This window comes from Athene noctua, chromosome Z (genome assembly GCF_965140245.1).
Source record: "Athene noctua chromosome Z, bAthNoc1.hap1.1, whole genome shotgun sequence".
Lineage (NCBI taxonomy): Eukaryota > Metazoa > Chordata > Aves > Strigiformes > Strigidae > Athene > Athene noctua.
In genome coordinates, this window is record NC_134077.1 from 12224140 (window position 1) to 12238294 (window position 14155).

General features: G+C 56.5%; 1 protein-coding gene across 3 annotated transcripts in view; it reads left to right on the forward strand.

Annotated features, from left to right (window-relative positions):
* Positions 1-14155, forward strand: part of TLN1 (talin 1) — a 35340-nt gene continuing 21185 nt past the window's right edge. For 2 of the 3 annotated variants that reach the window (XM_074932946.1, XM_074932947.1), the window contains exons 1-15: positions 1-85; positions 5939-6102; positions 8328-8425; positions 8611-8740; positions 8967-9119; positions 9398-9540; positions 9948-10075; positions 10576-10636; positions 10933-11037; positions 11357-11512; positions 11777-11878; positions 12104-12180; positions 12362-12542; positions 13237-13350; positions 13687-13795. In XM_074932946.1, the coding sequence (XP_074789047.1) occupies positions 5973-6102; positions 8328-8425; positions 8611-8740; positions 8967-9119; positions 9398-9540; positions 9948-10075; positions 10576-10636; positions 10933-11037; positions 11357-11512; positions 11777-11878; positions 12104-12180; positions 12362-12542; positions 13237-13350; positions 13687-13795 (1687 nt within the window). In that variant the 5' untranslated portion in view covers positions 1-85; positions 5939-5972. Of the gene's footprint in view, positions 86-5938; positions 6103-8327; positions 8426-8610; positions 8741-8966; positions 9120-9397; positions 9541-9947; positions 10076-10575; positions 10637-10932; positions 11038-11356; positions 11513-11776; positions 11879-12103; positions 12181-12361; positions 12543-13236; positions 13351-13686; positions 13796-14155 lie in introns of those variants that run through there. The other variant, XM_074932948.1, reaches the window with a different exon arrangement.

Here is a 14155-nt window from a genome sequence, read left to right on the forward strand (position 1 = left end):
CGGGGCGGGAAGCGGGAAGCGGGCGGTGCCGCCCAGCTCCCCACAGCCGCCGCGGGGCCGCCGCGCTGCTCCTGCTCGCTCCCAGGTACGAGGACGGGGAACGGGGGAGACGGGGGGTCCCGGTAACCGGGGAGGGGAGGGAGGAGAGGGGGGGGAGGGGGGGGCCGGGTCATGGGGTCCCGGTGACCGGCAGTGTCCTGGTTTCCGGGGGGCTACCGGAAACGGATGTCCCGGGGGGAGGCCCCCCCCGTCCGCCCACCGGGGGCGCTGGGGGGGAGGAGCAGCGTCCCGGTTACCGGGGCCTCCCGGCTCCCACCGGGGTATTTCCCTCGAGCTGCGGTGACCCAGGGGCTTCCGGGGGTTGGTCACGCCTTGGCCTAGTTTTGGGGCGCGCCCCGTCGCCCGCGGGGCTGGCGGCTCCCGAGCGCCGACGCCCACCGGAGGGCCCGGGGCAGCGCGGGCAGGCACGGCCGGGCTGGGCCTGGCCCCGTTAATCCCGGCCCTGTCCTTACCCTGCCCTAAAATAGCCGCCGCCGCTGCAGGCCTCGGCCCGAAGTCTGCGCTCGCTAGGCCCGGGCCAGCATCCCCCGCCTCGGGGGTCCCCGGGGACCGAGCGGGAGAGGCCTGGCCGCGGGCACGGGCCCTCCGACAGGGGTGGGGACGAGCTTTGGTGCCGGCCGGGCATGTCGGTGAAGCTTTCCCCCTGCCCTTCCTGCCCACCCTGTCTGTACGCTGCGGGAAGCAAGTGGGAAGTGAGACTCCGGCCCGCGGCGCGGTTTTGGGTGGGGACGCCGGAGGACACAGTCCCCGTGGCCGTGCCGCAACCGGGGCGGGGGAAGGTCACCCCGGCAGCTCTCGCCGATCATCCCGGGACAGGCAGAGCTCTCTGGGACGGGACGCTGGGCTGGGACACGTGGGGCTGGGGCGGGTGCTGCGGGGCAGGACTGGCCCCCTCGGGTAAAAGCCTGGGTCCCCACCGTGCCCTGGCTGGAGCAGCTCACCGAGCAAGGGAAATCCTTCCCCATCCTCTGTTCTCTGCCCAGCCCTGCTCCCTGTCAGATCCTGCCCGGGCCCCTGCGAGCTCCCCGGCCCTTTGAATCTGCCGGCAGGATGTCTACATGCTTCTGCCGTGGCTTCATCGCTCGCCGTTAGACCCATATTTGGTAGCAATAATTGTTTACTCCCTTCTCCTCTCTCCCTGCGCCTCGCTGCTGAAAAGGGGAGGGGACATACTTTTGGGATCTTTGGCTTTGCTGTAGCCCACGGTTTGCCTGGTAAAGGGTCTAAAAACCTCCCAGCAGACCATGGGGTGAAACCCCCCACCAAGCGCTAAATGAGCAGGCAACTGTGTGTGGTCAGCACTGGCCCCAGTGCAAAGCTTGCTCACCAAATGACAGCAGTGAGAGCTTAGAACATCCCAAAGTGGCACGTCCCAGCAGATTTGGAGGAGGGCAGCAGGAAGGCTGGGGAAGAGGAAACAGGAACCTTCAAGGTGCCTTTTTTGACCTGAGCTTTGCAGGCTGCTGGGTGGAGAAATGCACCCCAAAACCTGACTCTGCTCCCCTCTCACTTTCCCCTTTCTGTTTGGCCATGGCATGGCGTTGGGCAAGTTTCTTGCCCTGGCAAGCACAGGTGCCCACATTGGGGGTACCTGGTGGTCTCCAGAGGCTGTGGGAGCACCCACTGCCCCCCAAGCGCTGCTTTCAGGGTGCTGTGCTTGGAGGGCCAGCTTGCTATGGACACAGAAGAGGTTGTGGAAAGCAGTGCTGTCCAAGTGCACTGTCCTCCTGCCCTTGCTCGCCCTGACGGCTGCCTTGGTGGTGGGCAGCCTGGGGGTGCTGCCGTTTGTGCCCCCTCCTTTTGGAGGGCAGGGAATGCCCAGCATGAGCGGACGAGCCTGTGGATGCATGGAAAATACCAGCAGTTAATGGCCAAAGCTGCTTCACCCCAGCATGGGTGAGCTTGCAGGCAGGCTGCAGTTATGGCCTCACTGCCCATCCCCTGACTGTTTCCCGCACTGAGCAGGGCTGCCCTCCCTGTGGGGCAAGAGGATGCTCCTGCCCCAGCCATGTCTAGCATCTGGCTGGTCACAGGAGTGCCAGGGGGAGGGCGGGGGCCTGGGCTGGGCTTGCTGTCTTCTTGCACTGCTGGGGAGTGAGCTCAGTCTCAGCTGGAAGAAACCATCTTCCTATCTGACACAGATGTGCAGCTGGGAAAGACGAACTGGGCTGAATGGGCTCTGCAGCGTGCAGCACCATCACCAGCTGCTCAGCCTTACCATTGGTGTGGGGCTGTGGTAACCACTGCTCCCGCCTCTCCTGGTGCCTGCTGTGGCTGTGTATACTGGTCCCATACTGGAGAACCCAGCTGGAGCCTGGTCCAGCTTCTTACCAGCTTAGTTTTTGACCCAGTTCATTGTGCTGTTGTGCAGATGCCAATGTGCCAGCAAAGCCAGTGCTGGCAGGTGTTGCAGTGGCCTGGTACCTACCTGGCTATGTCTGGTTGGCAGCCCTGTGCCTGCATAAAACCCCAGCAGTGGGGCAGTTTGCAGCTGATAAAGCTAGCTGCAGCCAGCTCCCAGTCTGGGGCTGATCCAGAGTGGGGCCTTTCCCAAGTGAAATTTGGCATTGCCATAAAAAAAATAAACAACCAACAAACCCAAACCTCTTCCGGAGTCTCTCTTGAAAAGAACATGTGAAAATGGCAAAATTGTTGCATTTGAAGTTTTACAGCTTGATCTGAAAATTTAGTGTGAGTGTGCCAGCAGGCTGCTATTAGATTTTGGTTGCTTTTTTTTTTGAGATACAAACCCTCCTCTGTAACCATTCTTGCAATGCTAAACTCAGCCGATACAAATATAGCAGTTACATCACGTGACAGAAAATTTGCTCTCAGTGGTCCCAGCAATGACACAGTGGTTCCTCGGGCTGACGCGGCTCTGCCTGCCTGCAGCCAGCCCTGCCTGCGCTGCCTCTGCCTTTAAACAGAGCCACGAGACCTCCACCACCATGACGGTTTCCTCACCTAGTGCAGGGTGAGATGAAGGCAGACAGGACAGCTCCTGAGATGGGGGGGAACCCATCAAGAAAGCACCCCCTCCATTTTGGGATCTGCTCAGGAGCGTGCTCATGACTCAAAGGGTTACACATAGCTTGCTATAAAATGCAGAAGTGTGTTGATTTGTCTGCCGGCTGGCCAGCTCACTACTCTGATGCCTTATCTGCCTTTGCATACTGACAACTGATTGAGAACGGGTTTGCTTGCTCTGGAGGCGAGCCAGCACAGAAATTTGGTGTGTGTTCATCAAAACGTGGTTTGTTTGGGCTTTTCTTTTTTTCTCTCCAGAGGGACAACTTGAATTTGTGGTTTATTTTTCTGGTTTGCAACACTGGGCTCCCACACTGTAGTACCTGGAGGCAAGATGTCTTCAGGGACCAAGCCCTCACAGGAGACAGCAGATTTACAAACCCCATGTGATTAATTGCCGTGTTTGCTGACAAATCTCTTCAGGGTTTGAGGAGGTATACTTATACAGCAGAGAGTATTTCTGCTTTAGACATTGATATAGGCAAAGTTCAGCTGCTGGAGCCTGCACTGTTTCCCTAGAATATGGGAATCAAAATGAACCATCTCCTTTTCCTCTGAGGGCTTCCTTGACGTCATGAGAACCTTCCCTGTTGAACTCTGTCATTTTTGTAAGAGCTCAGAAGTGGGAAGGCTTGAGCAGTCATCCTTGGAAAACCCGGTGGCTTCCTTGAAGGGAGAATCTAAGGGATGCCTCCAGTGCAGCGCCTGATTTTGGGTGGCTTTGGGAGGGCAAGAGGAGGCTGCAGAAGTGGTCAGTCACGGCCTGGCTCCTCTCAGTTCCTCTCTGCCATCCGGCGTCCTCCCCTCCCCTTCCTCCATGGTCTCTGACTTTGTCCTGGCAGTGGCATGTTCTCCTTTTCCTGTGGAGGGACTGAAAGCATCTTTATGCTCAACTCAGGAATATTTTTAGATATAGAGAAGATGGCCTGGTGACCGTAGCAGCCTGCCCTACATATGAAATATTCAAGAAGTCCTTTCTAGGGCAGGGTGTTCCTTGTCCCTTTGGCTCCACAGCTTTGCTGGTGTTTCTGGATAGACAGTAATGGCACAGGCGGGCATTTCTGCCGCCTCTTTCCTGCTGCCACTGGGCTCCCTCACTCTGGACCCAAAATGCATTTCATTTCTTGTCAGCGGAGCCAGTGAGGGCTGAGGGCTGCGGGCCTCCACAGAAACATTGCTGAACGGCTCAGGAATGCGGAGCTGGAGCCGCTCCATGTGCTGGCGGAGGCGGCATGCTCCTCTGTCCCTGCCTCCCACCCTGCACCACCAGCATGGTTTTATGGCTCTGCAGGAGCAGGACCTCTGCCCTCTGACTCGCTTCTAGCCAAAATTGGATCCAGGAGCTTTTTATTCATTACAGATCCTGCCCCTTGCCCGCTGAGGTCTGTGGTTGGAAGCAGCCCACACTGGTGTACCCTTCCATGAGGGACAGAAGCTGGCAGCACCAGGCAGGGATGCACAGGCTTGTCGTGTGACACTGCAGTGCGAGGGAGGCTGCCAGCAAGCCTTGCCCAGGAACCTTCCTGGGCCAGGCTGAGGATGCACGTGGTTGGTAACCTTTCCCTGACAGCCATAATAGGAGGCATGGTAGGATAAAATCAATCTAAAAGAGAACAAGCAGATGTGGTGCATCCTGCCAGTGCTCTTGCATCCTCCCACCAGCTGAGATTTAAGGACAAGGTGGCCTGGGTCAGTGTGGAGCAGCGGACTTCTTCCCCATGAGCAGGCTCTCAGGGAGAGGGAAAGGCATGTCACTGCTGGAGAGCATTGGGTTGGGGCTGGCCAGGGACTGGGAATGCTGAGAAAGGCAGGGAGCAATGGGGCAGGGCAAAGAACCCGATGCAGAGTGTGTGGCAACCTGGGCAAGCGCTGAAAGCTGCTGCACAAAGGAAAGGGCTCTTAGAAGCCATACAAGCTGTGAGGCAAGTGGGTGGCTTATTTGCCACCTCCTTTTGCTTCTGTTACTTATTTTCGATTTTACTCTGCTATAAAAAGATCACAGGTCTAACTAGGTGGTGTTAAACGTGGTGGTTTGGAGCCCTTTTGCAGGGTGCTTGTTCTGAAGCTGATTTACACAGTCCTTCAAGCTTGAAGCTGATCCTTCAAGCTGGACTCAGCTTGGGGCCTGTTTCAGATGGCACGATGCTGCTCTCATGCCCTTGCAGTGAATCTGCAGTGGCTGGTCTCTTGCCCTCCTGCACATCATCCTGTGCACCAGTTTGTGCAGTACCTACTGCTGTGGACTCTGATCTCTGAGCACTCACTTGATGTGACTGTTGCTTTCCTCAGGTAATTAATTATTTTCAACAGGCAAGTTCAGTGTCTGGTGCCCTTATCTCGCCACCCAGGGCAGCTCTGGGCTTTTCCATCCCTCTGGGTCCCTCTCTCCTCAGGCTGCCAGCTCAGCACCATCCATTGGTGATGTGGGGGGCCCTGATAGCTGGGTCAAAGCTTGGTTTTCCTCTTGTGGCTTCTGTCACAGCAGGTTTAATTATAATCCTTTCCGTTGCGCTTTCCCGGCTTATCTCATGCGCTGCTGCGCACTCGCTTCCTCCTTGCTGGCAGCATCTCCGCTGGGTGCCAGCTGCTGTCACTCCCACAGGCGAGTAAAATCGCCTTTGGGACCAGGAGACAAGGGTCCCCAGTGCTGGCCAGAGACCCCAGACTCAGCACAGTGCTGTAAAGCAGGACCTTGTCACTGTCTCACCAGCGCAGGGTGCAGCCCTTGCTTGCCAGTAGAAGCTGGGTTCTGTCTTTTGGGGAGCAGAGGTGCTGCCAGAGGGGAGGAGGAGGGAGCCCATGCACCGGCGGGGCCAGCAGCCAGAGCTAACCCATCTGTCTCCTCTGGCAGGTGACGCAGGAGTGGGGACAGCCCAGCTGCCACCATGGTTGCCCTCTCGCTGAAGATCAGCATTGGCAATGTGGTGAAGACGATGCAGTTTGAGCCTTCCACCATGGTTTACGATGCCTGCCGGATGATCCGTGAGCGGGTGCCTGAGGCTCAGATGGGACAGCGTAAGTCCAATGTGGGGCTGGCTGCTGCTCCAGGGCCACCCCGGTTTAGCTCCTGGCATTCTACGGATCTCTCTTTCCTCTCTAGTCCCCATGCCTGTCTGGGCTTTTCCAGAGTGGGGTGGGGGGAGCAAGGTCCAAGTCCTCCTGCCCAGTTGAGGTGAGGGGCTGAGCTCCTTGGGCTCCCTTCTTGATACCCCAGAAGAAATTTGGGGGGTTGGAAGGTAGGAAACCACATTTGGAGATCTGAGCAATTTGAACCTGCTGCCCTTTCCGTCTCTGCTCCTCTCTCCTGCTTACATCCATCAGCACTAGACAGACCAAGTGGGTTTAAATGGTTGCAGGGGTTGTAGTGAGCATTAGTAAACCACGTAAATTAGTTTCTCCTTTCTTGGGGGATATATTGTCCTTTGTCAGGTCTGTCCCCCAATGGCAGTTCTCTGCCACACCCATGCTGATTCTCCATTACCTTGCTAAGCCTTCTCAGCTCTAATATTTTCCTGCTGCGGCCAGGCTCAAAATTAAGCTTATGGCTCACAAGCTCATGACGTGACTCATGCCTACGCAAATGTGGCCTGTCCCTGTCGTGGATGGGGGGGCTGGGGCTCTGGGACATCATCTTGGAGACTCTCCTGAGTCTCTGCTGCCCCTGAAAGCAGCTCTGCCACGGGGAAGAGGCAGCAAACAGGAGGTCAGGAGTCGTGGGAAGAGGAGGGGGAGCATAGTGACATCTGGGAGCAGCAAATTCTTCGAGGATGAAAGGAAATGCCTTCTTGCACCATGCCCAGCTGGCCAGTGGACCACAGCTTTCAGTTCAGAGAGGGACTGGATGTTTGTGTGGATGCAGGGCTGTAGCAGCATTGGAAGGAACATTGCATTTCCTGCTCCTGGGCGTGAACTAGCCTGATTATAAAAAAGAGTCAAGGGGAAAGCCTTGAAGGGAACTGCTTATTCCCCAGTTCCTTTCCAGCTGCTCATAGCTTTTCTTTTTGTACCAGTTTCTTGATAAAAAAATCAGCTTTTGTTTCTCTTTGCTCTCCTTAGCCAGTGGCACTTGGTCCTTTTTTGAGCTGCTCTGGTTTTTTTGTCATCTTTGGACTGGGGGAGTTTCTATGCAGGTTTCCAGCTCGGCTCTTGTTCTGACTCGGGAAGTGCCTCTCCCCACCCAAGCTATGGATCTGGGTCAAGCTGCTCACTCTTCAGTGCTTTAGAGTTACACTCTTGGAATTTGCTTTGAAAATAGGGTGGGTTTTTTTTCTGTAATTTAAAAATAAAACGGCAAGTCTCTGTGATTTTTCTGCTCCCTGTTTAGTAGGATCCTAACGGCAGTGTTAGCCAGGCAGGAGCGGGGCGGCTCTGGAATTTGTTCCTCCCCGCAGAGAGCTGCCAACAAGATGACGCATTATAAGCATAGCCAGCCAAGACAGCCTGCGGCGTGAGGTTGTTACAAAGGTGGAGAAGGACCTTTCCCAAGGCAAAACCAGGCATGATCCTGGCCTCTTGCAGCAGGAAAATGGGACTATCCCTGTGGGTCTGAGCCAGAGTGTCACTGCCTGGGCTCCAGCAGCAGCACTTTCACCAGGTACCCCAGCCCTGAGGGAGCAGGGTTTAGTGAACAGCACTTACTCACCACCGCTGAGAACTTGTAAGCCTTGATCCCATCCTCCTTCGGCCTCCTCCTCCTCCTCAAATGGAGAAGTCCAAGCTCCTTCAATCCCTCAAACCAAGGCTCTATCAGTTAAGTTGCTTCTCTCTCTATCTTTTCAAACCCTGCTGTGTCCTTCTGGGGAGGTGCAAGACCACACCACCATGGAGTACTCAATGTGTGCATGCACCTAGGTTTTATAGACCAGTTCCCAGCACCCTTCCTGGTGACTCCCAGCATTTTATTACTTTGCTTTCACTGCTGCTGTACATTGCGCCAAAGATTTCAGAGAGCTGTCAACCACAACTCCAAGCTCTTCCTTCTGTTGTGACTATCAGTTTCAAATTCAGCATTGTGTAGGCATGCTTCAGATAACTTTTTTTCATAGATAATTGTGGTAAAACATGTACCTCAAAGCCTGCTTGCCAGCTTTGTTGCCCACTCATTATGTTCAGGCTCCAGCATTCACAGTGGTGCTGTGCTTCTTGTGCTGGGCTGCACCAGTACACATCCTTGGGCACAGGATGGCATCTTGGTCGTCCTGTCCTTCTCAGGATGGCAGAGGCTTTTACCTGTTTTACAGCCAACGATTTTGGGCTGTTCCTCTCGGATGAGGACCCAAAGAAAGGAATCTGGCTGGAGGCTGGCAAGGCTCTGGATTACTACATGCTTCGCAATGGGGTAAGCATCTATCCCACGTCCTTCCAGCTGGTACCTACCTTGGCCCTGTGGTTGGATGTGCCCACAGTTTAGAGGTGGTGTGGGTGCCTCCCTGCTGCCTTGCATTGTGCCCTGCAGCACCCCACCCCACAATTGCACCCTGTGCCAGTGCCGCTCCTGGGAGCTATCCTGTGCTGTGCCCACAGGACACCATGGAGTACAAGAAGAAGCAGCGGCCCCTGAAGATCCGCATGCTGGATGGGACGGTGAAAACGGTGATGGTGGATGACTCCAAAACTGTCACAGACATGCTCATGACAATCTGTGCCCGGATTGGTGAGAGGAGGGGGCAGCCACAGCGGTGAGGAAGGGAGGTGGGGAGGTGGGGAAAGGTGGCAGCGTCTCATGAGGGTACGGGGGATGCAGCAGATGGCCTGGCAGTAGGGGTGTCTGAGGGGTGCATGATGCTGGGGAGGGGGCACAGCTCTGCACCCCTGTGTTGCACCAGGCTCTGTGTTTGGCAGTGAAGTCGTGCTAAGCTTGGTGCTCTGCTCTCCTGCAGGCATCACCAACTACGATGAGTACTCGCTTGTTCGGGAGATCATGGAAGAGAAGAAGGAGGAGGTTACAGGCACCCTCAAGAAGGACAAGACTCTGCTGCGAGATGAGAAGAAGATGGAGAAGCTCAAGCAGAAATTGCACACAGATGATGAGTGTAGGTGCCTGGTGTGCTGGGGATGGGGTCAGCCTGGGCCAAGGGGAGCAGGGGCCCCTGCAAGGGGAAGAGCCAGTACAGGGGAGTGGAGAGAACTGTGATGAGGAAACATGTGCCCACACTCCTTGGTGTGTCCTGCCTGGAGGCCCAGGACAGAGGGGTGAGAGCCTGGATGCACCAGACAGACATCCATTTTCCACTCCGTGTGAGCAGTCCTGGAGCTGGGTCCGGCCTGGCCTCGGTGCCTGTCCCTGCTCACGCCCTGTCGTTGCCTGCAGTGAACTGGCTGGACCATGGCCGGACCCTGCGCGAGCAGGGCATTGATGATAACGAGACACTGCTGCTGCGGCGCAAGTTCTTCTACTCCGACCAGAACGTGGACTCGCGAGATCCTGTGCAGCTCAACCTGCTCTACGTGCAGGTATAGCTCCCTGCAGCACCTGGCTCCACTGCCCTGTGCCAGCCCCTTGCCGGGGCTGGTGGCTGAGGGTTTTGGCCAGGGGCCACCATGGGGGACACTTCAGGCTACCCAGTTAGCTCCTGGGTAAGAGCTAACGCTGGCAATCCCAGTCCTGCCCTCTGCATACTTCTCTGAGTTCCTCAGGGGATCTTGTGTCTCCTCTGCCTGGTGGGAGCCATCCTGAAGTCCTGCTGCTGTTCCTCTCCCAGGCTTGGTGATGGTCCCTTTGTGGGACAGTCTGGCCCTAGATCCTCCTCTTTTTCAGGGCCGCTTCTTTTAAGTCTTGAAAACAGGTCCTGCTTGGTGTGGAGGGGAGTGGTGGCAGGGCTGCATGGCTGCCCAGCCCACGATGGTGTCTTCCCACACAGGCTCGCGACGACATCCTGAATGGTTCCCACCCTGTCTCCTTTGACAAAGCCTGCGAGTTTGCCGGCTACCAGTGCCAGATCCAGTTTGGGCCGCACAATGAGCAGAAGCACAAGCCGGGCTTTCTGGAGTGAGTGTCCCAGGGAGCCCCTGGGCTTGTCTGGAGGTGGCTGAAGCAGCTTGGCAGCCCCCAGCTGTGCACCAACACATGGGGCTCCAGGGCTGCATTTGTCTCTGGTGTGACCCCTCTCCTCCCTGCAGCACAGTCCCCATGCGTGGAGGTCCACGCTGGCTGCATGGGGTGCCCAGCCCCCCATCCTGCTCCCTCTGGCACCCCCCAGGTACCTGCAGCAGCTCTGATGGGGGAACCCCAGGCCATCATATGGCCACACCTGATGCTGCACAAGGGGCTGCATCCTCGGTACCTCCACCCCACTTTCAGCAGGGCAGCTCCTGGGGCAGCTTTCATTACTGCATCAACTTCTGCAACCTTCCTGCTTCCCAAAACTCCGAGCCAATGCCCTGGCAGGGGTTTGTCCAAGCCTCTGAGTTGGGCCTCTTTGTAGTCGAAGGCATTTGCCCTGGCTTTGAGCTCTGCTGCTAACAGCTGGCCTGGCTGTCTCTTGACAGACTCAAGGATTTCCTGCCCAAGGAGTACATCAAGCAGAAAGGGGAGCGCAAGATCTTCATGGTACGTGGAGGGGGGGTTGTTGAAAACTGGGCTTCTTGTTCCTCCTTGTCAAATGTTGAGGCTGCTCTTGTCTCTGGAGGCAACATATAGCAGGTTGGCAGGTGAGACAGGATCAGAAAGCTGTAGGTGGGCAGACAAGGCAGCAACTCCTGAGGTCCCAGAGATCAGAGGGATGCTGTAACTTGGATGGGGGATGCTGGTGGGATGGGAAGAGCCTAGAAAGGCTGTGACAGGGTGATGGTGACACCACCAGGGGACCGTGGAGCTAGCATGATGTTTTGTCTTTTCTGTTGCAGGCCCACAAGAACTGCGGGAACATGAGCGAGATCGAGGCCAAAGTTCGCTATGTGAAACTCGCCCGTTCCCTCAAGACCTATGGGGTCTCCTTCTTCTTGGTCAAGGTAGAACAGCAGCTCCCCTGGTCCCACCTCTCACTGACCAAAATTCCTCTTCTACAGCATCCCTCCATCTGTCCTGTCTCCAGCTGCTACCCCTCAACCCATGTTGCTCCAGTTTTCCCTGTGTCTCCACTGCCCACCTCTCCTTCTTGCCTTTCCCTGTGCACTGCCTTCCCACTCCTTGGTTCGTGCTTTTTCTCATTTTCAAGCCTCATGTCATGGTTGTCACCATGAGAGAGAGTGGCCTGGGGGGTGTTTGGTAGCTACAGCAGGCCTCAAAGGTGTCCCAGGGACAGCTCACCCCTTCTGTCATGGCCTGCAGGAGAAGATGAAGGGGAAGAACAAGCTGGTGCCACGGCTGCTGGGGATTACCAAGGAGTGCGTGATGCGTGTGGATGAGAAGACCAAGGAAGTGATTCAGGAGTGGAGCCTGACCAACATCAAGCGCTGGGCAGCCTCACCCAAGAGCTTCACCCTGGTAGGGACCAGCCCTGGCCTCCACACTGCCGTCCCTGGTGGGCCCTGCTGGGCTAGAGCTAAATCAGCCCCCCCATGGGGGGCTGCTCCCACGCTGACCCCTCTCTTGGTTATTGCCCCACGGTGGCACAGCCTTGCCTTCTTCTGGTGCCTCTCCTGGCTCTTGTTTTGGAGGCTGGCACTTGGGTGCTTAGCACATACCAGAGGGGCTCAGGATGGCCACCAGTGCCCTGCTCCGGTGCTACCCTGTGCCCTGCCATTGCAGGATTTTGGAGATTACCAGGATGGTTACTACTCAGTGCAGACGACGGAAGGGGAGCAGATCGCCCAGCTGATTGCTGGCTACATTGATATCATCCTCAAAAAGGTGAGGCCATGGTGAAAAGGGCACTGATAACTGACTCCCCTCTGGCCAGGGGTACAGGTTTCCCCTTCCAGCTGCCTCCAGACAGCCATTGGCACACAGTGCTGCTGGGGGAGCTGGAGGCAGGACAGGGGGACCCTGTGGCCTCAGTACAGGGCCTGGGATGCAGGACGAGGGGAAGGCTGGGAGGTATGTGCTGTCTGACATGTTTTTTCTTTCCCTCTACAGAAAAAGAGCAAAGACCACTTTGGATTGGAGGGGGATGAGGAGTCCACCATGCTGGAAGACTCCGTGTCTCCAAAGAAGTAAGCCTTCCAGGACCAAGTTAGCTGCCAAGCAGAGGTTGAATGGAGAGCAGGCTCCAGCCAAGCTTGCAGCACAGTGTGTCTGGAGTAATATCTGCCAGTCCTTTGATAGCAGCACTCCCACGGAGCTTGGTGCCAGGGCTGTGAGCACCCCTTGACCTGGTATTTCTTCTTGTTTCAGGTCAACTGTCTTGCAGCAACAATTTAATCGTGTAGGCAAGGTGGAGCTGGGTTCAGTGGCCCTGCCAGCCATCATGCGGACAGGGGCTGGAGGGCCAGAAAACTTCCAGGTTGGCACGATGCCACAGCCTCAGCTGCAGATCACCAGTGGCCAGATGCACCGAGGGCACATGCCTCCTCTGGTAAGCATTCCTGTGCCCACCATAGGACACAGACTCTGAAAGGTGCCCATTAAGCTCATGTAGACCAATCCATTTGGGCCCATGGCCAGGCATTGGCTTGGCGTGAAGAGCAGGGGCTCTGTGCCGCTCGTCTTGTGTGCTTGCTGGCCTGGCTGAGCTGGCAGTCTCCCGCACCCACTCTGCAAACTTGAGCTACACCCTGGTGTTGCACCCTGGCTGGCAGCCACAGCCTCTCCTTCAGGTTGAGCTGCCCCGATCTGCTTGCCTGGCCAGCCCCACCAGTGCTGTAGTTTGCAGTGGAGCCCTGTGCATGGCCTTGATGTCCCCCATGTCCTCTGCAGCTGGAGAATCCCTTGGGAAAGGCCATGAGGAGGCTGTTTTCTTTGGCCCCACTCTGCCTGCTGCGGGGCTTGCTGTAAAAGCCTTGTGGGGTCCCACTGCGTCTGCTCCCCACTTCTCAAGAGCTGGTTAACTGTGAGACTTGCTTGTACCCACAGTGGGATGGGGCATTTCCCAGTGGGAGGTGCAGAGGGGAGACCCCCTTTTTCCTAGGTGCATCCCACCTTGTGGAGGCACCTACCTAGAGCACTGTCACCAACAGCATGTTACACCATGTTGCAGGGGGTTGTGTGAGCCAAACATTTAAGCCTAAATTTCGAGCCTGCAGTGTACCTCAGTCTGTACTGTGTTGCAGACGTCAGCCCAGCAAGCCCTGACCGGCACCATCAACTCCAGTATGCAGGCAGTGCACGCAGCCCAGGCCACACTGGATGACTTCGAGACTTTGCCACCCCTTGGGCAGGATGCTGTAAGTGCTGAGTGAAGGTGGGGTGCTGGTGGGGACATTGCTGGAGGTTGTTGACTGGACTGAGTGAAGCTGGCTGCATTCGCAGGAGAGGTTTCAGCAGCTCCTGGGAAGATCTGCAGCCTACAAAGAGGTGGGATTGTATCCCACTCTTGGGGCAGGAGTGGAGGGGACCCTTGATCATGTTGCTTGGTCAGGATGGCGTGGGAAGTTTTGGGTGGTGATAGCTGCTCTTTCCCTCTTTCTTGTCTCCCCTTTTCTGCATCTCCCTGTGTGAGCATGGGCGCAGCTGCCCACCGCCTCCACCATCATCTCCTGACCCTGTCCTCCCCATTTCAGGCATCCAAAGCTTGGCGCAAAAACAAGATGGATGAGTCCAAGCATGAGATCCACTCCCAAGTGGATGCTATCACTGCAGGCACAGCCTCAGTGGTCAACCTCACTGCAGGTATGTAGAGGGGTGGAGAAGAGGGATGCCCCATTTTTGGAGAAAACTTGACCTCTCTCTTCTGGCTGAAGGTCATGGCTCCTGCCCTCCATCAGACACTGGAGGAGCCAGCTTGCCCCAGCTAGAGCTAAATCAGCCCCGACTGCTGCTAATGTGCATGTAGAGCTGGCCATGCCCCCACAGTTTGCCCTGCCTTTAGATTCCAGTCTGGCCAGCCCAGTCCTCCTCCCGGTCCTTGGCTGACCAGCCATCTTCTGGACCAGGAGCGTGTTGTCTAGTTCCTTCTATAGCTCCAGGCCCAGCCATGGCATGGTGCAGCTCTTTTTCCCCAGGCTCTCATGTCCAAACTCAGCTTAGGAG